Source organism: Ambystoma mexicanum, chromosome 3q (genome assembly GCF_040938575.1).
Source record: "Ambystoma mexicanum isolate Mex_15411 chromosome 3q, UKY_AmexF1_1, whole genome shotgun sequence".
In the NCBI taxonomy this organism is placed as follows: domain Eukaryota; kingdom Metazoa; phylum Chordata; class Amphibia; order Caudata; family Ambystomatidae; genus Ambystoma; species Ambystoma mexicanum.
Window position 1 is genome coordinate 1,236,247,693 of NC_090926.1, and position 27,271 is coordinate 1,236,274,963.

At 46.7% G+C, this 27,271-nt stretch overlaps 1 protein-coding gene across 1 annotated transcript in view; it reads right to left on the reverse strand.

Annotated features, from left to right (window-relative positions):
- Positions 1–339: 339 nt before the first annotated feature.
- LOC138447813 (E3 ubiquitin-protein ligase TRIM39-like) overlaps positions 340–27,271 on the reverse strand; it is a 189,524-nt gene continuing 162,592 nt past the window's right edge. Inside the window, exons 6-7 of the mRNA XM_069604179.1 lie at positions 9,273–18,839; positions 340–2,289 (exon numbers count right to left, since the gene is read on the reverse strand). Of these exons, the coding sequence (XP_069460280.1) occupies positions 18,328–18,839 (512 nt within the window). The 3' untranslated portion in view covers positions 340–2,289; positions 9,273–18,327. The remainder of the gene's footprint in view (positions 2,290–9,272; positions 18,840–27,271) is intronic.

Below are 27,271 nucleotides of genomic sequence, written 5' to 3' on the forward strand. Positions count from 1 at the left end.
TCTGAATGTTGGAGTGATTCCAGGGCCATATATGACAAATCATGGGGGTAAGTACCGTGGGATAAGGGTAGGGATAGGGAGGAAGGTGAAGCTCGGAGCAGGGGGATTAAGAACAGTAGGATTCGAAGAGACATAGCAAGGGAAGGCACGCACAGGGATGGGGGCGTAAGTACAGTGGGATAAGGAGGGGGATTGTCAGGAGGGGGAAGGGCAGTAGGTTACACCAACAGGGGTGGAACGAGTAAGTACAGTGGGATTAGGAGAAGCATGTGGAGAAAGCAGAAAGGAAGTATGGAGTGGGGAGTAAGCTCCAGTTTAGAAGTAAAAGAGTATTCTCAGTTTTTTTATTTTTACTGTGATTTTAATTGCTAATCAACTTTACACATAATAAACATTATCACAGAAAATATATACGTGTAAAACAGTTATAATCATATTATTGCATTACATGTGGTTATTCAATCAATTACACACTTTAAAAAATTACTATAGGTAAGATAAATACTTCTTGTACCTAAATTTGGGAGATTCCTGGTTCTTCGTCCATTATTGAGACTACAGGATCCCTCATGTTAGGTACTCTCCATTTACTACAATTTAAAACACATTCAATCTCATGTATTTACAGTGTTAAAAGTCAGTATGATCACTGCATAACCACTCTCGATTGAGTTCCTATGTCACCTACTTCAGCAGCTATTACCTCTATTCAGAACCCACCTTACTCACTATCATTGTATCTTGCTCACACTCTAGGTTTAATGTTAGTAGGAACTTGATTGTAGCAATGTTTAGTGAGATCTGGTTAGCATTAAATATCTTACACCACATGTCTTTGGAGTCTAATATTCTGAATTTTCCTAGATATTTATGGAAATATTCTTTATGCCAGGTTGTGAGATTTCTGCATTCAGTTAGCAGATGCTCTAGCGTTTCATTTTCTGCCGCTAACATGCAAAATCTGCAACATGTAACACCATTTACTTGCTTCTGTCTAGGGGCCATTGCATCTCTCGTAGGCAATAAGTTAAAGCGTAATCGCATAATACGCCGGTCTGTATTTTGGGTCACAGAACTGTTGCATGTATATCAGGATTTGCCGCATTGTTTTCATTATAAAATTACCATCTTTGAAAACTTTACATTTCGTGCACGTGCCCCATAATGCTATCCAATGATGATCCCTGAGTTTTTTTTGGCCAACTCAGGGCTTTCCATTAATAGCGAGACCTCTATGTCTGCGTCCTTCCTTATATGGATGCACTGATCGCTCCAAGATTTTAATGATGACTCCTGTTTAGCAATTAAGGCTTTAGCTAAAGCTGGGAGCAAGGTAAGAGCTTGATTGTCAGCTAAAAGGCATTTCCTATAAAGGGCTAGAGCCTGCCAAGAAATTGTTGTTTGAATAGATGTTAAACCTAATTCAAATCTGACTATTTGAATGGGAAAACTCTTAGGTAAGGCTTATAGTGTTTTCCAATATATTCCCTCAATGAAGTTCCAATTTGGCTGGTTTTCTTGGGATTTCACCGTTGCACCATATGTTATAATTGGGATGACTTTCTGTTTGTAAAACATTATGATTGGCTTACAAGTGAATGTGCTATACTTATTGTGTATTATTTTAGCGTGCAAAGTTAATCATTCCATTTTATGTCTGATTTCGTTTTTCTATGGTACATCTTTCATGTTGTTATCAATGTTTTGCCCAAGATATTTGAATTCTTGGACTCTTTCTAAATACATGGTACCTATGCTCCACTTGTGGAGGCAGATCTTTTATCTTTTTGATAGCACAAGAATGTTCGATTTGTGTGTATTAATCGTTAATAAGTTCTTTTCTGCATACGTTTGTAACACACTTAATTTCCTTTGTAGTCCGATTGGTGTTAAATTAACTATTACATGGTCAGCGGCGTACAGTAACCTTGAAATTGGTTGACCTCCCACGTTAGGCAGAAAGGCTCTGGTGGTTTCAAACACCACGTTATTATCTTTTATATAAAAATTAAACAAAGTGGATGCAAGCTTACAACCTTGTTTTGGGCCTCTAAATATGGGTATTGGTTTAGCTAATAGGCCTTGTTGGTTCAATCTTACTTGTATTACTGTGTATGTATAAAATTGTTGGATTGGCATAACTAAACAAGATGGACAACCTGCTTCTGCTAATTTATGCCATAATAATTCTCTTCAGATTGCATCGAAAGCTTTTTGAAAATCAATAAATGCAAGATATGGAGGTTGGTTGGTTGGTAGCACCTGATTTTCATATCGTGGTACCGAGTCCTGCTGTCACGCTTACCAGGAGACCGGGGTTCACTGTTCGCGCTCCCCCTCCCTGGCGCCTCTACCCGCGCTTCCGCGTTTGGGGAAGCGCTGGGGGGAGAGCTCCAGGGACAGGGGCGGCAGCTCCGCGGCGCTTGCATCGGGGACCGCGATTACGGTCCCGCGCATGCGCCGTGGGGGCGGCCGCCGAGGCGTGGAGCAGCTTGCTGCTCAAGCCTCATTCTGGGACCGCCGGCGCCTGGCAACCATCGGGCTTGCGCTCCAGGCCTCGCAGGCGCCGGCGGCCCATAAAGGGAGAGAGGCGGTCGGGAGCAGATCGCGTCTCAACGCGTTCTGTTCCGGATCGTGTCCTCGCCTTCTCCCGCTCTATCAGTTAACGCTTACCTTGTTTGCCTGATCCTCCAGTCCTTACCTTCCCCTACTGCCGGTTTTTTCCCTCCTGTGGCCGGGGTTCTTCCTGGCTTCATTCTCTGGTCCAGCTTCATCCCCTCCTGGTTTCCTCTCTTGTTAGCCCTGGTTCCCTGTCCTCCTTCTTCTCTTCCCTTGGCCTGGCTATTTTCCTGGTTCTCCTGTGCCATTTTGGACTCAGCTTCTCAGCACCCATCGCCTGCTACGGGTGTGGCCTCCCACACCTTTGGACTCTGCTTCTCAGCACCCATCGCCTGCTACGGGTGTGGCCTCCCACACCTTTGGACTCTGCTTCTCAGCACCCATCGCCTGCTACGGGTGTGGCCTCCCACACCTTTGGACTCTGCTTCTCAGCACCCATTGCCTGCTACGGGTGTGGCCTCCCACACCTTTGGACTCTGCTTCTCAGCACCCATCGCCTGCTACGGGTGTGGCCTCCCACACCTTTGGACTTTGCTTCTCAACATCCATTGCCAGCTACGGGTGTGGCCTCCCACACCTTTGGACTCTGCTTCTCAGCACCCATCGCCTGCTACGGGTGTGTCCTCCCTCACCTTTGGACTCTGCTTCTCAACACCCATTGCCTGCTACGGGTGTGGCCTCCCACACCTTTGGACTCAGCTTCTCAGCACCCTTTGCCAGCTGTGGGTGTGGCCTTCCACACCTTGGGACTCCTAACTTCTCTTCAAGGATTCCCTCCAACCACTTCTTCTGTCAACGCTGTGCAGAACTGCCATCTCTGCAATCTGGTTGTGGCATTGGGAATCGGTCCATCTTCCACCCAGTTCCCATTCAGGGTGGAGGAGGGGCTGGTTGCTTGTGTCACCAAGTCTTCCCGTCAGCCTGGCTGCCCCGTCGAGACCATCCAGAAATACAGGTACGCAGCATTCCCGTGATTCTCATCTTAACAGATTGAGACGCCTACCTTCCGATTTGGATATGGAGGACACGCAGGACCTGCGTAGTGAGTTGCAAGCCCTCAGGGCAGAGATGACTGCTCTTCATCAAGAAAATCAAGTCCTACGACAGATGGTAACTCAGGGGACCGGAGGTGCTCCACAGGCCGAAAGTTCATTGGCCCATACTGCCCCAATCAGGTTCGATGGAGACCCGCGTCGAGTGGCGGAATTTTGCAACCACTGTCGTATCCATTTCCTTTTCAGGTCAACCTATTTTAATAATGATAAGGCCAAGATCGGTTATATCTTGGGAAACTTGACTGGAAACGCCCTAGCCTGGACGACACCTTTTGTGGCTACCAACAGTCCTATTCTTAACGATTTTGCTGCTTTCGAGAAGGCATTTCTGGAGGTTTTTCAGACACCAAACTTGGCTGCCGCTGCGCAGAATCAGTTAATGGACATCAAACAGGGCAGCTCAGACGTAATAACATATATCAGTCGCTTCCGCCTGCTGGCTACGGATTCGCAATGGCCCGAAGTTACGCAAAAGACCCTGTTTCGCCGGGGGCTTAGGGAGGAATATAAGGACGAACTACTCCACATCCCTGAACCTGAAAGTCTCCAACTCTTAATTAACCAGGTGCTTCGCATAGACCAGAGACTAACCGAACGAAAGACCGAGAGACGTCGACTAGAGAGAGTCACTCCCAGAACGGCCAGTCTTCCCGCCGGCGCCTTTGGTTCGACAGACTCTGGACCAGAACCTATGCAGTTGGGTGCTGTGAGAGGGCCATTATCAGAGGAAGAAAGAAGGAGGAGAAGAACATTACGACTATGTCTGTATTGTGGAGTCGCCGGACACTATTTGGGAATGTGTCCTTTACGGCCTCAAAAGAAGAAGTCGGGAAACTAGAGGACCTGTCGTGTGGAGGAGAGGCAACGACAGGTCTCACCCCTTTTTCAGACCTTTCCGCCTTTTGCTCGATTCTTCTTCCCATGCAACCAGCTGTTTTATTAACCTTGAAGATTCAGATTCAACTGCCCGGCCGGACACTTGTAGTGTTTGGATTGTTGGATAGTGGAGCATCGGGCAATTACATTGATGAGGATTTTGCTAGCACTCATAAAATCCCTCTTTTGCCCAGACAATCAGTCCTTCCTGTGGAGGTTATTGATGGTACTCCTTTGTCCTCTGGACCAGTTCGTCTGCATACTATCGGACTAAGACTTAGGATCGCCGATCATGTGGAGAGGCTTGCTTTGGACGTCATCAGGTCACCTACCTACAAGTTGGTCTTGGGGCTACCTTGGCTCCAGCATCACAATCCTGTTATTAATTGGAGGACTCATACCTTGACCTTCTCCTCCACCTCTTGTACCTCGAGATGCAGCTTGCCTGTCCAGACTCAGGTTTCTTCAACTAATCTGGAACTCCGAGACAAGGGGACTCACCTTTGTTCTTCATTGCTGATCCCTCCTGAGTATGCTGACTTCGAACAAGTGTTTGCCGAACCAAGTAATATACCTCTGCCACCTCATCGGTCGTTCGATTGTGCCATAGAATTGTCTCCGGGAGTTGAGATTCCGCATGGCAGGCTATATGCATTGTCTCGGGAAGAGAGACGAGTATTACAGGATTATTTATCGGACTGCTTGAGCAAGGGGTACATCGTACCATCCAAGTCTCCCGCTGGGTTTCCTCTATTTTTCGTAAAGAAGAAGGAAGGTTCCTTAAGACCCTGTGTGGATTACCGGCTCTTAAACGATATCACTATCAAGGATCGGTACCCATTACCACTGATTCGAAGTATCTTAGAGACCCTACATCAGGCTCAGATTTTTACTAAGCTAGATCTTCGAGGGGCATATCATCTGGTCCGAATCAAGTGTGGAGACGAATGGAAGACAGCATTTAAGACTCCTTTTGGGCATTTCGAATATAGGGTTATGCCTTTTGGTCTGTGCAATGCCCCGGCGATTTTCCAACGGCTCATGGATCATATCTTTGGGGACTTAATCGGAATCTCTGTCTGGATCTATCTGGATGACATCTTGATCTTTTCCCGATCTAAGGAGGAACACATAAGTCATGTACGAGAGGTTCTCGATCGGCTGCTCCATAATCATCTGTTCGTCAAGGCGGAAAAGTGTTCTTTCCATCAATCCAGGATCGAATTCCTAGGGTTTGTGATAAGTCAGTCCGGTATTGAGATGGATTCCAAGAAGGTAAAGGCAATTCAAGAATGGCAGCTACCACATGACGTAAGATCTCTGCAACGCTTTTTGGGATTTGCCAATTTTTACAGGCAATTCATTCCACGCTTCTCTGAAATCACAGTACCTCTTACGAGATTGACAAGCAGCAAGATAACTTTTCTGTGGGATGATTCTGCTTCGCAAGCCTTTAACGCTCTGAAATCAGCCTTTATGGCTGCCCCGATCTTACGCCACCCACAGGATGAATTGCCCTTCATCGTTGAAGCAGACGCTTCGGACTTTGCTGTTGGAGCTGTACTGTTGCAAAAGGATCCTGCTACGTCAATCGAACATCCCGTGGCTTACTTCTCTCGCAAGCTAAATCCTAGTGAGAGGAACTGCGCAGTTATTGAGAAGGAGCTATTGGCCATCAAGATAGCTTTCGAGGAATGGAGACACCATCTGTTGGGAGCCTGTTTTTCGGTTGAGGTCCGTACAGATCATCGAAACCTACAGTATTTACGCTCTTTACAATGTCGGACACCCAGACAGGCTCGGTGGGCCTTCTTCTTTTCTCCGTTTGTGTTCCATATTACTTACATCTCCGGATCCTCGAATGTAAGGGCAGATGCCTTGTCTCGGTCCTTGGAGAGAGAGAAGAACGAAGATACCTCCAGTCAGATTCAACCTCTGATTCCTTCTCATCGTTTTCTGTCGACGGTATCGCCACTCTTAAAGTCGATATCTGATGCTACCCGGTCTGATCCTTGGAGGTCAGTCTTGCTCCAACGGCCCTCTATGTCTGAAAGTCATGGCCTCTTGTTCTTTCGGAAGAGACTATACATCCCTAAAGGGGATATTCGCGATGGCATTCTGCATGGTGTTCATGATTCCCCCATTGGAGGTCATCGCGGAATTCGCGCTACACAAGAGTTACTATCACGACAGTTTTGGTGGCCTGGTTGGGCTGAGGAAGTTCGGAAGTATGTACAGGCCTGCCCCATTTGTGCCCAATCCAAGGTTCCCAGACAACATCCTTTAGGGCTGCTCTCTCCTACTGAATTACCACCTTACCCCTGGCACTCGATTGCTACCGACTTTATTGTCGATCTTCCTCCTTCTGCAGGACATACTTGTATTATGGTCGTAGTGGACTGTTTTACAAAGTATGCCCATTTCATTCCTTTTAAAAAGATTCCCACTGCGGTCCAGATGGCCACTGCTTTTCTTCACGAAATCTACCGTTTACATGGTCTTCCTGAGAAGATCATTTCAGATCGAGGGTCTCAGTTTCTCTCTTCCTTTTGGGGAAAGGTTTGTGGTCATCTCGGTATTCATAGGGCTTTAAGCTCGGGATATCATCCACAGACCAATGGTCTCACGGAGAGAACTAATCAGACCTTGGAAGCCTATCTCCGTAGTTTTGCTAATGCCACACAAACCAATTGGAGTACCTATTTAGACCTAGCTGAGGTCTCCTACAATAATTCTTTTCATTCGTCCATCGGAACCAGCCCCTTTCATTGCTCTATGGGACAACATCCTAAGCTGATTCCTTTCCACCCTGTACCAACCAGTACGGTTCCTTCCGCTGACGCCTTGGTCTCCACAATCCAACAACAGCATGTATTGGCGCGTGCCTCTTTGACGGCCGCTCGTGACCGCTTGAAGGTTCAGGCTGACCGTGGGAGGCGGTTGGAACCCGATTTCCAGGTTGGTGATAGGGTTTGGCTGTCCTCTAGGAATCTGCCTCTCCGCAATCTACCTGTTAAGTTAGCTCCCCGATACTTTGGCCCATTCAGGATTGTCAAACGTCTATCCTCTGTAGCTTTTCGTCTCCAGCTGCCTCGTTCATGGCACGTTCATCCTGTTTTTCATGTTTCCCTCCTGAAATCCTATGTGGTAGATCCTTATGGTCGCTCCAGTGTTTGTCCAGCCCCAGTTCTAGTACAGGGGGTTCCCGAATTTGAGGTTCAGGAGATCTGTGATGCCCGCTATCGCAGGGGGGTGCTCCATTTCCTAGTGGATTGGAAGGGGTACCCGGCCTGTGATCGCACTTGGGAACCCTCTCGGCATGTGCACGCTCCGCGCCTGGTGCGCGAATTCTATCGGCGGTTTCCCTGGAAGCCTGGGGCTCCGGATCTTCCTAGGAGGGGGTATAGTGTCACGCTTACCAGGAGACCGGGGTTCACTGTTCGCGCTCCCCCTCCCTGGCGCCTCTACCCGCGCTTCCGCGTTTGGGGAGGTGCCGGGGGGAGAGCTCCAGGGACAGGGGCGGCAGCTCCGCGGCGCTTGCATCGGGGACCGCGATTACGGTCCCGCGCATGCGCCGTGGGGGCGGCCGCCGAGGCGTGGAGCAGCTTGCTGCTCAAGCCTCATTCTGGGACCGCCGGCGCCTGGCAACCATCGGGCTTGCGCTCCAGGCCTCGCAGGCGCCGGCGGCCCATAAAGGGAGAGACGCGGTCGGGAGCAGATCGCGTCTCAACGCGTTCTGTTCCGGATTGTGTCCTCGCCTTCTCCCGCTCTATCAGTTAACGCTTACCTTGTTTGCCTGATCCTCCAGTCCTTACCTTCCCCTACTGCCGGTTTTTTCCCTCCTGTGGCCGGGGTTCTTCCTGGCTTCATTCTCTGGTCCAGCTTCATCCCCTCTTGGTTTCCTCTCTTGTTAGCCCTGGTTCCCTGTCCTCCCTCTTCTCTTCCCTTGGCCTGGCTATTTTCCTGGTTCTCCTGTGCCATTTTGGACTCAGCTTCTCAGCACCCATCGCCTGCTACGGGTGTGGCCTCCCACACCTTTGGACTCTGCTTCTCAGCACCCATCGCCTGCTACGGGTGTGGCCTCCCACACCTTTGGACTCTGCTTCTCAGCACCCATCGCCTGCTACGGGTGTGGCCTCCCACACCTTTGGACTCTGCTTCTCAGCACCCATTGCCTGCTACGGGTGTGGCCTCCCACACCTTTGGACTCTGCTTCTCAGCACCCATCGCCTGCTACGGGTGTGGCCTCCCACACCTTTGGACTTTGCTTCTCAACATCCATTGCCAGCTACGGGTGTGGCCTCCCACACCTTTGGACTCTGCTTCTCAGCACCCATCGCCTGCTACGGGTGTGGCCTCCCACACCTTTGGACTCTGCTTCTCAACACCCATTGCCTGCTACGGGTGTGGCCTCCCACACCTTTGGACTCAGCTTCTCAGCACCCTTTGCCAGCTGTGGGTGTGGCCTTCCACACCTTGGGACTCCTAACTTCTCTTCAAGGATTCCCTCCAACCACTTCTTCTGTCAACGCTGTGCAGAACTGCCATCTCTGCAATCTGGTTGTGGCATTGGGAATCGGTCCATCTTCCACCCAGTTCCCATTCAGGGTGGAGGAGGGGCTGGTTGCTTGTGTCACCAAGTCTTCCCGTCAGCCTGGCTGCCCCGTCGAGACCATCCAGAAATACAGGTCCGCAGCATTCCCGTGATTCTCATCTTAACACCTGCTACAAAACCCGAATGGTATTTGTCCATCTGTTTGGTCTTTCTTATCCAGGCCTGGAGGTCTCTGAGGACAAGGCAAGCCAACAATGTCCCCGGTATATCGAGCAGACCTATCAGTCTATAGTTCAGTGGGCCAGCTCTATCTCCCTTCTTAAAAATAGGGATGATTATTGATTTTTTCCACGTTGGTGGAATTAGTTCTGTTAAAAATATCTTTTGGAATATTCCATTAAGAAGGTAGGCCCAGTTAGTTGGGTGGGCTTTCAAGATGGTGTTTGATAGCTCATTCGAACCCGGAGCCCACAATGATCTAAATTTTTGGATTAAGATGGCTATATCTACCAAGTCAAACACTAGTAGACCACTCAAAGCATTGGGCTTATAAGAGGGCGATGTCAAATTTCCAGATTTAGCCAATAGCGTGGAGAAGTGTAAGAGCCATGTTGTTTCACTTCCTATATTGACAAGGCGGGTTGCTGTTGAAGAATAATTGGTATTTTTTAACCATTTCCAGATTTCTCCACTTGATTTGGATCTAATTGCTTTTAGCATACCTTCTGCGTCTGTTCTCGTACACATTTTATTATATCGTTCGGATATTTCTGCCCAACTTTGTTCCCACCTCACTGTTACATGCTCGTATTTCCTTTAGCTCTTTTCTCATTGCTATTCTCAAGTTTTTGATGGTGATATCAAAGGAATATTTATAGTATATTCTCGGTCTGCTTGTGTTGTCTTTGGATTCCTGAAAAAAATGTACTATCTCATTATAATCTAAGTAAGAGTGTGTCATCTGTACTTCATCTTGAAAATACTTAGATATCTTTTGTAAATACTGTGGTGAGTTTTTTTTCGGTTACAATTATCTGTGAGCTGAAGCAAAAACCAAAAGCGAATCAGCCCACCATGGATAACTTTGCTAAACTGAAGCAGCAGGTGCCAGGAAGTAGTGCGGCCTTGGCGCAAGAAAAGGATGGGAGCACAATGGAGCTGCACAATCAGGAGATGCAGGCTAAAGTGGATCTGTCGGCCACACTGGGGATGCAGATAGCAGCAGTACAACTAGATATAGGACTTTTGTGTCAAGATGCGAGGAACCTAGCGGAGCGCACTACCACGCTGGAGACACAGGTAGAGGAGAACTCAGGAGTGCTCTGCGACACACATGCAGATGTCCACATTTCGCAGCAAAAGGTCAGTCTGCTAGAGAACAGAGTGGATTGGGCCGAGGGACAGGCCAGAAGGAACAATATTCGCATAGTAGTCCTGCCGGAGGGGGAGGAAGGGGCAGACCCTACAACGTACATCAAAAACATGCTCCTTAAAGAGATTGGGCCTGGCAACCTCACACAAGGTTTTACAATCGAGAGGGCGCATAGGGCGCTTAACAGGAGACCCCTCCCGGGAGCGCCCCACAGGCCGATCATCGCTAAAGTCCTGAATTATAAAGACAGGGAAAGAATACTGGCATATTCTAGACAAGGAGGCAAACTAAGGGGAGCCTCTGCAGACTTGCCGGTCTACCCGGACTATACGTTCCAGGTGCAAAAGAGCAGAGCAAGGTTTTCAGCAGCTAAGGCTGGACTCTGAGAGGCTGGTCTGAAATATATGCTGATCTACCCGGCACGACTTAAGGTTATACATAAAGGCAAGACTTGGTTCTTTGATATCCCAGAGGATGCGCAAGCCTGTATGGACAGGGAGAGAGTTGGGCCCAGCACAAAGGAGAGTGATGACGAACGTGGTAAACGAAAGGAGAGTCCAGCACAATCGGAGATGAGAGAAAAATAAGGTATTTTGGTCGGCACGAGCAGCACAATGAAGTGTGCTGATAGAGCGGGATATGAACATACGCTCCAGAGCCGGATGGCTCTTACCAAAAAGATACTGTGTCGGAAGAAGAGCTTCTGCGTGCATGGCAAAGGGCTTTATTGTATATGGCAGGACTATGGGCAGCGCAGAGAGGTGGAGTCCAGACCCATGGTTGTGCTCATCACACCATCCGAGTTCTATATTTCTGGGGCACTTGGTTGGGTGCCCACCCGCTGTGCAACTGCCCTGGGCAAGACAGCCTGGGGCGGAAGTGAGAAGCGGATAAGCCTGACCAAGGGTAACAAAGCTGGGCATTTATGTTTAGTTAGAGTAGTTGGGGAAGTTTATGGGGGGAAGGGGTTGCCTACATGTTTGTTGAAAGGAATATGCAGAATATGTTCTGAGATGAAACATTATGAGGATGGATGCCGAGGAATACTGGGGTGCCAGTGGAGAGTGGTCTAAGAAAAGGGGATAAAGGCAAATGGCAGGTACCATAGACGTATTGACCTGGAATATAAGGGGTTTGAATGCTTATGTAAAGAGGAATAGAGTATTTACATATTGGATAGGAAAGAAGGTGGGCATCGCCTTCTTGCAGGAAACGCATTTTACGGCCGAGAAACAGGCGCTAGTAGCTAGCAAATGGAGAGGGCAAGTATTTGGTTCTATGTATTCCGCTTATGCTTGCGGGCTATTGATACGTATAGCGCCCTTAGTGCCTTTCAAAGTTACTCACATCAAAACGGATAACGAGGGCAGGGTGGTGTTAGTCCAGGGCCTCCTGGAACACGTAGACACATGCTTAATTAATACATACGTCCCTAACCACAGTGGCGCCAAGCGTTTCCAAACCATGTATCCAGGTCTTGGCCCCTATCGGGATAGTAACATGATATGGGGGGTAGACTTCAACTGCACGTTGAACCCGACCCTGGACAGGTCAGACGCCAAGTACACTAAACCTGCTCTGCCTGCCAGGACATTACAGAGGCTTGTGGACTCCTTTGACCTGGAAGATGCTTGGAGAGCTCTCCAACCGGCAGCCAGGCGCTATTCCTATTTTTCAGCGCCACATGCATTACATACAAGGATAGATTACCTTTTTGTAGGGAAGAACCTGATCAATCAGATTACGCAGGCTCAGTATGGAGGTAGAGTATTGTCGGATCATGCCCTACTTAGTCTGCAGTGGCAATATGTGGCCTTAGGGCTCCTATACCTACATGGAGACTTAGGAGCTAATCATTGAGCGACCTCCCCATTCCGGGATAGCATTCACACTTGTATCACGGACTACGCGGTGCATAATACGGGCAGCGTACCTAGTGTGGGAACCTTCTGGGAAGCACTAAAAGTGGTGGTTAGAGGGGCCACTATGGCAGGGTCTAGAGCATAAATCGTGAAGTGACCTCCTCAGAGGAACAGCTGAGGGTATTAGAGCAGTTCCAAGAGCAACATCCAGCCACGAAGGCAAAGACAAGAGAATTAAAGCAAAAATGCATGGAATGCTGGGACAGTCTGGGCAAGCACAGTATTGCCAAATATATATGCCTGTGGCCTCAATACCTTCAACTCTCTCTTCTTAAATATCTTCCTTCTCGAGCTCTTCGCTCATCTGCCTCCAACTCCCTCAGGGTCACCTCAAGACCTTACTCTTTGCTTCTGCTTTCTCTCCTCCTCTCCCCTGCTGAACTCCCGACTGAAACTGCACTGGTCACTTGGCTACCCTCCGATCTCGGGCCCCGGTTCCCTCCCCTGCCAGCTGCTCACCTGCACTGCCGTTTAGGCAACCCCTGCACTTGGGGGCTGTTTCTGTATCCTACAGTCCCCTCCAGCTCTTGACACTTGATGTCTGCACTTACCCCAGCACTTGCCACAAGCTGGCTGCACTTTTTACCGATTGTTTTGATTATTTATTTATTTATTTATTTATTGTTGATCCCATGTATTGCACTGCCCCTCCATCCTACCCCTGCACTTTCCCTTTCCCCCCTCCCCTGCACTTGCATGATCTGAATGACACTGGACCTAGTAAGATCGGTGTCTGTCTTCCCTCTGTTCCCCCTCCCTTGCCTCGTCACACCTTGAAACACTGGTGTATAGGTGCTTTATAAATGCCATATTATATCCTATCCTATCCTATCCTATCCTATCATATCATATCATATCATATCATAGAGAGGCAGCATAAAGAAGGGGAAAACCAGGAGGATTGTAAGCATGGCTGTACAGGAATGAAGTGCAAAAAAGCCCTATACACTCAATAGGATTGGGCCAAGGGGACTTATGCTACACCCAAAATGGGGTAAATGAGGTGTTCCATGAATTTTGTCAGCAATTGTACTAAGAGGGGACCCGGGCGAGGCACCCACTTAGCAGATGTGTTGGTCGAGATCGAGCTCCCGAGCTTGACCCGAGAGGAAAAAGATGGTCTAGACACAACCATTACACTGGAGGATATACAAGCCACGATTATGAGTTTACCGACAGGGAAGGCACCTGGGTCAGATGGGCTATCTAGTGAATTCTATAAGGAGTATGCGCAAGAGCTGGCCCCCATTTGCTTAGCAACTACAATAATTTCTATGAGGCAGGGGTTCTCCCATTGAGTCTGAGAGAATCTATCATAATACCCCTCTTAAAACCCCATAAATCACTGACGAACTGCATGTCCTATAGGCCACTCGCAATGCTTAATCAAGATAGTAAGATACTGACAGCGATACTAGCGACTAGAATGAAGAGAGTGATACATAATTTAGCACAACCGGACCAGACAGGGTATGTCCCTGGTCGAGGTATGACCTGGAATCTGAGCAGATTACACCACACATGATTGATCGGACAGCGTCCTGCGACATTCCATGTGCTATTGCCACACTAGATGCAGTGAAGGCGTTTCAATCAGTAAGGTGGGACTGGCTCTATGCAACCTTGCGTAGGTTCTGATTTGGGCATGCGTATATTAAGTGGGTCCATTTGGTGTATACCAGGCCGATGGCCAGAATTAAAACGGGTAGATTTATCTCCGAATCGTGGGAGTTGGAAAAAGGTACAAGGCAAGGTTGCCCATTGTCATCGTTGCTCTATGTCTTGGCCATGGAGCCTATTGCTCAGTACCTCAGAACGGAATACAGGGATGCTGGTATTGAAATAGATGGGGCCAGGCACCTGTTATCCTTGTATGCGGATGATACTTTACTATATATTCAGAACCCGGAGGACAATTTGGAGCTGCTATTAGAGGCCATGTCATTGCTTGAGAAACTATCAGGGATCTCCATCAGTGTAGATAAATCGGCAATACTCCTGATAGCAGAGCTGAGTGGGCCAGGGAAGGGTATGCTGCCATTACTAGCCTTACAGTGGAAAGAACATACGTATCGATACTTGGGGGTTAACGTGTACCATGACCCGAAGAAGGAGTACATACACAAAACATTACAAGCGCTGGAGGGTATTCAGAGATCTATGAAGTTCTGGGCTAAATTGCCACTAACCATGATGGGGAGGACTACTTTGCTGAAGATGGTGGTATTGCCCAGATTATTACATCTTTTTGTGAACATCCCATATTATATACCTAGGTCCTTCTTTAAGAAATTGGACAGCATCAGCAGATGTTTTTTGTGGCAGAATGGGCGGAGTAGGTAACCGTTAGCAACACTGTATGAGCCACATGCGAAGGGGGTATCAGAGTCCCGCATTTTTGAATTATACAACTTAGCGGGAGAACTACAATTTATGGTGGATTGGCTCGCAAAAGACCCAACACCAGACACACTGTTGCAATCTGCTGGAATGAGCTATAATTTAAAGGAAATGGGGAAACCCAGAGAGAGCCAGCGGACACATCTGGTGTCCCTACGGGTGAAGGTTTGGGATAGAGCCCTGGCAGTAATGGGGTCCGGACCCCACTGGTCTCTGTAATATCAACCACGCCACAGGTGTGTAGGGGGCATATGCAAGTATTGGGAAACCTGCGGGGTGGCCATCGTAGCAGACCTGTTGCAGAATACTGAGTTCCTACCCTTCTTGGAACTGGCAAGGCAGACTGGGATACACTCAGGTCAATATATGTTTCATAGCGCCATTAAGAGAGAGGTTCAGCTGAGGTGGCCTGCGTAGAGCAAATTAATGGAGAAACATTTGATTGTGGATACCCTGAATGACATAGCTGAAGTGGGGCACACCATTTTCGCGGCTATACAACCTCCTACTGTCTAACGGGGCAGCTTTCCCCCTGGAGCTAAGGGGCAAATGGGAGGAGGATCTGGGCCACCTTCGCAGACACACAATGGGGGAGGATTCTGGGATACTACAAAAAAGTATCAAGAAACACAAGGTTACAGCTCATACAATTGTTGGTGATGCATAGAGAGTATATGACTCCTCAGCAAATTTCAGGGTTCTGGGAGCGGTAGCACAGGGATACCCAAGGTGTAATGACATGGAAGCGGGCATGCTCCATATGTTTTGGGCATGACAGGTGGTGGGGCGGTATTGGCAGGATGTAGCAAGCAGATTACAGAAAGGGGGAGTAGTACTGGATGTGCTTTCTCTGAGTTCTTGCCTATTGGGGTGCTTCCTGCACCCCAAGGGTTGGAAACATGTTACCAAGCTGAAGGATCTAGCGTGTATTTTGGCTAAACGTAGAATTGCTATGACATGGACATCGTATAAAGGCCCCGGAATAGAGGACTGGTGGAGAGACATGCATAGGTGGGGAATGGCGGAAACCATGGTATGGAAGAGGACAGGGCAGCAGGATTCTGGGGGAACCCATGGGGAAAGCGGGGAATGGGAACCATTATTACATACCCTGTTTGCTGAGGCTTCCGATGAGAAAGTACAAAGGGATAGACCCTAGCATGAGTACAGATGGTTCTTACCCGATGGAACGTAGAGTGTTTACAGTAGAAATAAATAGCAGGCAGGAGGTGGGGGTGGGAGTAGGAGAGTTGGGGGAGGGAACAACAGAGAGGGTGGGGGTAAGGTTTACGACGTGTTATATGGAAAGGTGGCTGATATTGTTTATAATGTTCACAAGTCATTTTTGGTTTGTGTTTTGATAAAATTAATAAAATATATATTTTTTTAATCTATCTGTGAGATGAAGGCATTCTTTATAATAGTCACCAGTTAAGTGGTTGCCTAACTTTCAACTTACCTCCAGGATACTATGATCACTATACGCTTTTGGTATGGTTTTAAAGTTTTATATTAGGTCTGAGTGATTATGTGAGATAAATACATAGTCCAAGATCAATGCTGAATGCTCTTTGTGCCACATCGTGGTCAGTGGCACATCGTCTTTCATTGTGCCATTTAACATAACAAAGTTCCTATCGTCCATAAAGATCAACCATTGCTTTGCACAGGCTGATATCTGATCACACTTCTGATTAAAATCGCCGACAATTACTGTTATTGAAATCATAACATTGTTTGTTATCTTTTCTAGCATGTTAGTGACTAATCTTATATACAAATCTTAAATTATGGCCGATAGAGATTGAGGATGGCCATATTGGTTAACGGGGAGTTTTCTACATCCGGCAAGCTTAATTTTGTCAATTGAATGCCTGGATGCAGAGAAGCCCATGGGCATAATGTCGCCCGTGTGGTCAATTTGATGGCCGTTAACATACTTGCCGATGGCCTACCTTTCTGGTGTTTAACCGCCGGAATCCAGGAAATCTCATATCCCGGCCAGGTAGGTGGATTCGTCATCCAGGTTTCTTGAAAAATCAATATATCATTATTATTTATCGGATTTTTAGAGTTGTTTTGCGTTACGTGTTTAAATCCCCTCGTGTTCCAAATGGCCATCCCCATATTTACAGACTTGGTTGTAATCTGGCATTAATATCCAACTTAGGATCTTGAGTCAGTTGAGGCTTTAGCCAGCCACTCCCATTTAGATGTATGTACTTTCAGCTTGTCTGGCTTCATTCTACCGCTCTATTTAAGTGGCCAGTTCTACCCACACACTTAATAGTCAAGGGTTGAAACCTCAAACTATTGTATCTGCTTTCTGCCACAACTTCGGAGCATTTCCTTTTCCTTACTCCTTCTGAGCTACTAGTATATGTTTTATCAACCTTCGAAAACGTACTCCTGTAGTTTGTCTTTGGAGTTCCATATTATGTCCTTGATGATTAAGGATGGAATTGTTATTTCCACCGTGTCCATAAACACATTGTTCATATTGTACTGTATGTCTCTTGATTGTATTAGCTCCAAACTTGGTATTAGTTTAAAGATTACAAGCTCGGTGGATCTATTTGGGAATGGAGCTTGTCGTCGTCTCTCTACCATTCTTATCATAAGGATCTCCTCTTTGGATGGGTAAGACTTGTTCTTCTTATCATAGGACCAATTATGTGGGTGTTTGGATTGCACTTTGAGAGGTGGATTCTTAATTTGCATGCTTTCGCCCTCTCTAGGTTCACAATCCACATTTTTGTAGACACGTTTGTTAAATAAATTCCGTTCACCCTGTCGCGCTCTTTTTTGTTCTAATGTTAAAAAGTCTCATTCATCAACGTTATTATGCTCACTGCTAATGATCTCAGTGAGTATCGATAGATCACTCAGGATCGGCCAATCTGCCACCACTACATCGTCAGGTAAGGTTGTGGATGCATTAAGTCCTTTATATCTGCAGGACAATCCGTTTCAGGTGCGATGGGTCTGGCCTTCACAGTGATAAGTGTATGGGCAGCTGATTGCTGCTCACCGCTCTCTAGACCACTCTGGTTCTTTTGAGTTTTTGTTGGGCCTTCCTTTTCCTTTGCTATAGAAAGGAAATTTGCTTCTGTTGCATTCTCAGTTTTAACATGGATGATGGAGCTGGGCAAGATGGGAGGTGACGTGCACTAAGTCCTACTTGGTAGTGATGACATAAACTTATAAAAACAAAAAAAAAGAAGTACAAAAAAGTGGGGGTTTGAACGTTTCCAATTAATTATGACCACTGGTACTGTTCTTGGCAAGCCTCCAGATAATTGTGTTTCAGCCTGACTAGTTACAGAAGGGCAAACATCTAAGGTTCTGTTGATGTAGGTTCAAGGGTTATGAAAATCCGAGGTAAATTGGTGATCAAGAGTTGGTGCCCAAAGCCTTGCCAATCCTAGGCATTGCCCCAAAGGTATAATCCTTAAGAATAATCCAAGTCACTAAGTGGAGAAGAGACATGAGGAGGCAAGGAGAGAGGAGAAGTGAGAAGGAGGCACCCTACACCAGACGCAGATCAGTTTCATATCCGAGAAAAAAGTAGGGGTAGACACCCTCAGTGAAGGCAGCACCAGTGAACGTATAGAGATGATCCATGGTGTTAGCATTGTAAAGGGCCAGCCGGCCCCCCTCATAGTCCAAATACACCCCCAGCATCACTGGGTACTGTAGGGAGGGCAAAGGGGTGCATGGCACGGTGAGAGCAGAGTAATGACTCCTGCATCCCTGCACAGCCCAGAATCCCCTCTTGGGTGACTCCCTATCTGCCTCCTTTCTGCTCACAGACTCCCGTGCAACTCCCACACTCCATCCCCACCCATCCCGCAGCACCTTCACCTCCCAGTAATGCCTCCCCGAGGAGAACCGCTCCCTCCCCAGCACACACTCAGAGGCAGTGAATCTCCTGGGATTGTCTGGTGGGATCTGCCTTCTGCCTGTCCAAGTCACACGCCTCCCATCCTCAGACAGGGTCAGCCATCCATGCGCCGTGTCTGGATCCAGGGTCACAGGCACTGCGGAGAGAGAGGAGAAGAGAGGGGATTAATAGGTAGCTAGGAAAAGAGTCTGCAAGGAGATAATTGAAGTCCCCTCACGCGTGGCTTCCTTCACAAAAGCAACATCACCTTCACATGAGGGGAACGAGGACTAGGTGTTCCTGGATCATCCCGCTAATGGAGACACAGGATGAGGTGAAGGCATGTGCCTTTGCTTCTGTAAGGATGTGCTTGGTTCAAGGGGTGTCTAAGTTTGTGTTAGGAGTTTGAACCGGCGAATATGCCCCTCGCTGATCGGTGCATTGTTACTCAATGCCAGAGCTAGGGTTAGTGGGGTTGAGTAACACCAGCAAGGGGTAGCATTTCTAGGGGTAGCGTGGTTGAGTAATCCAGCAAGGGGCAGCATTGCTAGGTGTATGAGGTTGTTGCTATCACCAGGTGTGAGGTAAAGGAGATGACCGGTGCTAAATTCTTCATATACCTGGCTACCTATTCTGGCTACCTATTCTGGCTACCTTGGCTTAGGCATGTTTGTGTAAGGCTCCAGGGCATCCTTTGGGGTTACATGCAAATGTGCCTGCATACCAGGCTAGAGTTGATAAAGAGCTTTAGACCCTCCCGCTATGCTACACATGGGCGCCGAGTACACGGGGGCAAACAGTGAACCTGAACATATGGACAGAGAATCGCACACAGGCTCCACACTCAAGAGGAACAGGCTCGTTTAAAGACATGAATGGGACTTTCCCCAGCTGCTGGCTCTGTGAAACCCATCAGGAGGGGTGTGCAAGTGTGGAGAGTCCTTCTGTTATTCCCACTCCCTTTATCTTAAAGAGGGCACCTCTAATGATCAACAGTTTCATTAATGGCTTCAGAAGACACCCTGAACAGTGTCCAAGGAGCCCTTCCTCAGAGAACCTCAGCTTTGCTTAGATGTTGATGGGATTGTGTGATATGCAAATGTTATGCACATTATAAACAATAACAATATGGCTGTTATGGTCGAACAGTGAATGCAAGCAGATCATTTTTACCATAAAGGCTCTTCTGGGGACTGAAGGACACTTAATGGAGATCTCAAATTGTCCAATGTCAGGTGTGAAATAATCAAATTCACTGGATTTTAACCTCTTATGTTGCATTCTGGGACTTATGGTCACCCATTTATAATGTGTTAAGAACCCAAAACAGCGTATGCTAAAAATGCCAGTATTTACAGAAAAAGGTTTTAGAGCTATTTTTCTGCATATGTTTAAAAGAAAAGAGTGTTAAATGAAGAGGCTTTGGAGGGCTTTAGAATTCTGATCTTTTCATTATCACCAAATTTAAAAAACATCTTCATAAACAATTCATCACTGTTACACTTCAGACTTCCCCGCCGGCATCCTTGCAGAATACAACTTCTTTACAGGCGTCGACGCACTCCAGGTCACCTGACACGCCTTGTACGTGGAAGATGTACAGCAAGCCACGCCCCTCTTACGACTATAAAACCACCGTCTTCCAAGGGGCTCGTTGCTGCTAATTAGCGTTACCAGCTACACGCGGTTTCATCCGTTTCCTCTTCGTGTCTCCCTACACGAATCCTTATCTGAACTCCTGGTTTTGACCATTTGCCTGAAATTTGGATTGCTTCGTCTTCTCCCTTGTTCTGTGATCGTCTGGTTGTTGGACTCGGAACGCTACTGGATACTGCCCTCTTCTGTGTCTTGCGGTTCTTCCCTGGTTGCCGCTCTGCACTTCAATTTGCTGTCTACATCCAGATCATCTCAACAACTACTCAACTATACTTGTGTACTCAGGTACATGTCTATTGTCTTCCATGGACATTGTCTTCTGTTGGATTCTGGGACATTGAGTGACTTTCCTTTGAGATTGCTTTTTAGTGCATATGAACGCTTTCTTGAACTGCGTCCCTCGTGCCGTTCGGGGTTACTTACCTATACTAACTTCCCTGTTTGTTATTTTCTCCTGTCGTTGTCTTCAGAATCCTGGACTCCTCTTACTCCATTTATCTTTACTCAGGTCAGTTGTTATCAATTCTATAGCTAAAGTGGGAACCGATACTGATTTAGATCAATTCCACTCATTCGTGTTATTCTTTGTAGATTATCCCGGGGAAACGCAACTCCACTCCAATATCCATATAGGTAGTTGTCCAATCATTTCAACTGTTCTAATCACTTATTTAACATCAACACTAATATCTTGGTATTCTTTTGCAGCATTGGTATTGGCGGTGTGTGTTCTCCCCGCTCTTTTACTCAATTGACACCTCTGTCTGTTCTAACTGAAACAGCAGAGAGGTACATTGTGGAAAAGAGCCCCTCTTTGAGGAAGCCTGAGTCTTGTACTCAGGGGAGCTGGGATGGAAGGCTGAATTCGGAATTCTATACTACCAACACCTCCAAGGTCGTGTTCTCCGCATCTTCGGCCTATTCGGAGTGGTGAGTAACAGAATTAGCAGCCTTAAAAAATGTCCACAGAGGCCAGTGATGCTTTGAATTAAATTGTGCAAATGGTCACGGATCTACGTACCGACTTGACCAATGCACAAGAAGCACTGCGCCAACGTATGGACGCCATTCAGTCTTTGGTTACCACACCAGCGTCACAGATGGCTGGTGCCGGAGCTACAGCATCCGGTTCAGGGTTTCCACTTCCACAGCAGGAATCAAATCCGATCATGCTTACAACCCAGTTCCAGCTAGCTCCTCCTGAACGCTTCCTAGGCGATCCCAAACAATACAGAACCTTCATCAATCAATGCAAATTGCATTTTCTGTGTCGCCCCGCCTCATTTCCCACATCTACAACCAAAGCGGCTTTTGTTTTGTCTCATTTGGGAGGCACTGCAGCCGCATGGGCTAACCCGTTGTTGGAATCTAATAGTCATGTTCTTTACAATTGTGATGCCCTTCTTGCTATGATGAGTAAAGTATTTGATACACGTTATACTACTCAAGCTACTGATCTGGAACTCTTAAAACATCGACAAGGAAACAATTCTTTATTGGTTTATTTGGCACGATTCAATCAGTTGGCAACAGAGACTGACTGGCCTGAAGAAAAGAAGACAGCTGTCTTCTATCAAGGCCTCTCAGATGAACTAAAGGACATTCTCTCCACTGTTCCTGTGGTTCCCGCAGCATTCGGGGAACTACTAGATTTAGCGCTTCAGATTGATGCTCGTAAGTCTGAAAGACGCGGCGAAAAGAAAACAGCATTGTTCAGCTCGGTTGCAACAGAGGCCTCATCTTCGTCATCTCCTGCGCCTGAACCTATGCAGATTGGGGTGGTTAGGGGACCGCTTACCCCTGCTCAACGAGAATATCGTCGATCACACAATCTCTGCATGTATTGTGGGGCCTCTGATCTCTTGTTACCTGAGTGTACCAAAAAACCTAAAAGAAAGGCGGAAACGCCAAATCCCGACAGTAGACAGAGTCCCTATGTCGGGAAACTCACCCTTGGACTCTACAGTACAGAATCCGAGTCATTTAGTTCGCCTACCTGTTACATTTTCTTTAGATCATGGTGCTTCATTCCAGACTACAGCTGTGATCGATTCAGGTGCAACAGGTAATTATGTTGATCAATGTTTTGCCACCATGTCAAAAATACCATTAGTTCGCAAAACTATCCCTGAAACAGTAAATGCAGTGGATGGGTCACTTCTTGTCTCAGGAATGGTAACTCACCAAACAATTCCACTCCATATGAGTACTGACGAAGGCCATACTGAAGACATCTCATTTGATATCATTAAAGCACCAGCTTACAAAGTCATTCTGGGCATTCCATGGTTGAAACTTCATAATCCTGCCATCGACTGGTCGACATCTCAGATTCAGTTCCCTTCCAATATGTGCAATACTCGATGTACTACATTACTCGGTGTTACCCATGATAGTCCAGTTAGGGCGCTAGTTTCACCTACTATGCATATCGGAGCTGTCTAAAAATGTATCCTCTGTGATACCTTCGCAATATACAGATTATACAGATGTTTTTGACAAAGGGATGGCGGAGACTCTACCCCCACATAGAGCTTATGATTGTCCAATAGACCTAAATCTGGGAGTAAAAATACCATCCGGCAGAGTGTACTCCCTCACTCTCAAAGAAGACGAAGTTCTTAAAGATTACATAGACAAAGCTTTGTCCATGGGATTTATTCGTTCTTCCAAATCACCTATTTCATCCCCACTTTTCTTTGTCCCTAAGAAGCAAGGGGATCTACATCCTTGTATAGATTATCGTGCTTTGAATGCAGCAACCATTAAAAACCAGTATCCTCTTCCTCTGATTTCTGTCCTTCTTGACCAGTTGGGTTCTTCCAAAATATTCACTAAGCTTGATCTTAGAGGAGTTTACAATCTTGTCCGTTTGAGAGAGGGGGAGGAATGGAAGACCGCATTTAAAACACGTTACGGTCTATTTGAATATCTTGTCATGCCGTTTGGCTTATGTAATGCCCCGGCCACCTTTCAAGCTTTCATGAACGATCTGTTTTACGACATTCTTGATTGATTTGTTGTTGTCTATCTGTATGACATTTTGATTTATTCTCAAAACCAGAAAGACCACGAAAAACATGTCAAGATAGTACTCCAACGTCTGAGAGAACATAGATTGTTCGTTAAAGCCGAAAAGTGCATATTTCATGCCTCAGAGGTGGGATTTCTGGGATATGATCTTACTAACAATGGTGTGCGCATGAGTCAATCCAAAATTAGTGCGATCTTGGAATGGCCTGTGCCCAATTCAGTCAAATCATTACAATCATTCCTGGGATTTGCAAACTTTTATAGACGCTACATCAATGGGTTTTCTGAAATATTCGCACCACTTAACTCTCTGACAAGTGTCAAAGTACCATTTGTATGGTCTTCAGAAGCTCAGGGAGCCTTTGATCAATTAAAATCAGCCTTCACTTCCGCTCCTGTCCTCAAACATCCTGATCCCGAGCTTCCTTTTTTTGCTGAAGCTGATGCTTCAGGTTATGCCATTGGGGCGGTATTGTCTCAAACCTGTCCGCATTCGGGAGAGATTCATCCTGTTGCCTATTTCTCTCATAAATTGACAGCTTACGAAAAGAATTATTCCATCACAGAACGCGGACTTTTAGCCATCAGAGACGCATTCTTGGAATGGAGGCATCATCTTTTGGGGGCCAAACACCTTGTCACTGTATACTCTGATCACCGCAGTCTGTTAGCCTTCAAATCTATGAAATGTCTTACGGCTAGACAGGCGCGGTGGCATTTATTCTTTTCACAATACCAATTTGTTATTACATACCGCCCTGCTAAAGCTCAAGTTCCGGCTGATACTCTCTCGCGCTTACATGCGGATGGCCAGTCTCAACAGATCGAAGCTCTTCCTCTTCTGCCAAACAAGGTTGTTTGTGGTTGTTCGGTTCAGCCCTCTTTGCGTTCAATTATCCTTGATTGGGTTTCAAAACATCCAAAAGAGATCATTGACCTCAATCTGGAAATCATTCAGGGTATGCCATTCATTCAAGGGCGCGTCTATATACCATCAGGTCAAGCTAGAGATTTAGCTCTTCAGTGGTCTCACGATTCCTTGATTGCTGCACATCCAGGAAGTCAAAAAACTCTTGAAGCCTTACGGCGTTGGGCCTGGTGGCCTTCTATGGTTCGTGACGTAAAAGATTACATTCTGACTTGTTCCATATGCACTCAGTGTAAAACTTCTAGAGCCAAACCAGTTGGATTTTTACAACCTCTTCCTGTGCCGTCCAAACCTTGGCAGATGCTGTCTATGGATTTCATTGTGGAACTTCCTGACGTTCAGGGCTATGACACTATTTGGGTAATCGTTGATTACTTCACTAAATACGCATTGTTCATACCTTGTTCTGGTTTACCTGCAGCTCCTGAATTGGCAAAACTGTTCTTGACAAATGTGTTTTGTTTCTTTGGTTTACCCTCGGTTATTGTTTCCGATCGTGGCACCCAATTTACGTCACGATTCTGGAAGGCTCTTACAGCTTCTTTGGGTATTGAGGACAGGTATTCCTTAGCTTACCATCCTCAAACGGATGGGCAAACTGAGAGAACTAATGCTACCATCGAACAGTATCTACGCTGCTTATGCCTTCAGTACCAACAGTCTTGGTTTACTTCTTTGCCTTATGCAGAATTTGCATATAACAACTCTATGCATACATCAACTGCAGTTTCTCCATTTTTTCCCTGTATGGTGGTCATCCTAGGGCACTTCCACTTGATCCAGTATTACCAGCAATTAATCCTGCAGCAAAGGATTGCATCAGAGATATTGATAAGATTCATCGGGATGTACGCTGCCATTTACTCCGAGCTCAAGATCGTGCCAAGAAGTATGCCGATGTGCATCGATCACCTGCTCCAGTCTATCACAGTGGCACGAAGGTGTGGTTATCGTCCTGCAATTTGCGAATTGCAGGTAAACGCTCGCTTCTGCCTAAATTTGTGGGACCCTATGTCATTACTGATGTCATCAATCCTGTGGCAGTTAAGCTTTCTCTGCCGCGATCATGGCGCATACATCCAGTCTTTCACGTCTCCTTGATCAAAACATTCATCCCTGGGACCCGTCTGCCTACTCGTCCTTTGCCGATCTTGGTGGATGGTGAGGAGGAATATGAGGTCTCGCGTATCCTGGACTGCAGGGTGTCTAGGGGTACGTTATTCTACCTCGTGGAATGGAAGGGGTATGGACCTGAGGACCGTACTTGGGAGCCACTCTCCAATTTGCATTGTCCGGTTCCTCTGAGGAGCTTCCATTCCACCAAGGGGTTGCCGGTGTCTTTGGGGGAGGATGCTGTTACACTTCAGGCTTCCCCGCCGGCATCCTTGCAGAATACAACTTCTTTACAGGCTCCTCTATGGTCCAGGTACAAGCTACCATGGCATCTGTACAAACGTCGACGCACTCCAGGTCACCTGACACGCCTTGTACGTGGAAGACGTACAGCAAGCCACGCCCCTCTTATGACTATAAAACCACCGTCTTCCAAGGGGCTCGTTGCTGCTAATTAGCGTTACCAGCTACACGCGGTTTCATCCGTTTCCTCTTCGTGTCTCCCTACACGAATCCTTATCTGAACTCCTGGTTTTGACCTTTTGCCTGAAATTTGGATTGCTTCGTCTTCTCCCTTGTTCTGTGATCGTCTGGTTGTTGGACTCGGAACGCTACTGGATACTGCCCTCTTCTGTGTCTTGCGGTTCTTCCCTGGTTGCCGCTCTGCACTTCAATTTGCTGTCTACATCCAGATCATCTCAACAACTACTCAACTATACTCGTGTACTCAGGTACATGTCTATTGTCTTCCATGGACATTGTCTTCTGTTGGATTCTGGGACATTGAGTGACTTTCCTGTGAGATTGCTCTTTAGTGCATATGAACGCTTTCTTGAACTGCACCAACCCGGCACTAGTGCGTCCCTCGTGCCGTTCGGGGTTACTTACCTATACTAACTTCCCTGTTTGTTATTTTCTCCTGTCGTTGTCTTCAGAATCCTGGACTCCTCTTACTCCATTTATCTTTACTCAGGTCAGTTGTTATCAATTCTATAGCTAAAGTGGGAACCGATAATGATTTAGATCAATTCCACTCATTCGTGATATTTTTTGTAGATTATCCCGGGGAAACGCAACTCCACTCCAATATCCATATAGGTAGTTGTCCAATCATTTCAACTGTTCTAATCACTTGTTTAACATCAACACTGTCTAATAACTTGGTATTCTTTTGCAGCATTGGTATTGGCGGTGTGTGTTCTCCCCGCTCTTTTACTCAATTGACACCTCTGTCTGTTCTAACTGAAACAGCAGAGGGGTACATTCTGGAAAAGAGCCCCTCTTTGAGGAAGCCTGAGTCTTGTACTCAGGGGAGCTGGGATGGAAGGCTGAATTCGGAATTCTATACTACCAACACCTCCAAGGTCGTGTTCTCCGCATCTTCGGCCTATTCGGAGTGGTGAGTAACAATCACTGACTTAATACACCTTAGTACAATTTTATTAGTGTAATCCATTGTTGAATTAGTTTAAAGAGATGAGTAAAACTATTAATGAAAGAATAATAATGCAAGTATTTATCATTCATATAGATCAAGATAATAAATCAGTGCAAGTAAAATTGATGATCAAAGCGCAGTAGCAGTAGCAAGATTATTTGTGATTCATATGATAGAGAATCAAGCAGTTTCTGGGCCCTACGGCGCCATGCCCTATGTATGTCACTACCACATGTAAGAACATGCTTTCATGTGTGGATGATTTGGCTTCATTTATGGTTCCATGTCGATTGAGAATGGGCTTTAGATAGAGTGGTTTTAGGTCTCAATACTTTGGGCCCAGGAATAAAAAGTGATGCCGCGCTCCTACTCTTCCAGAGCAGGAAGCGCCTAGATCTGAGTACTCTGAGTTCCAGGCACT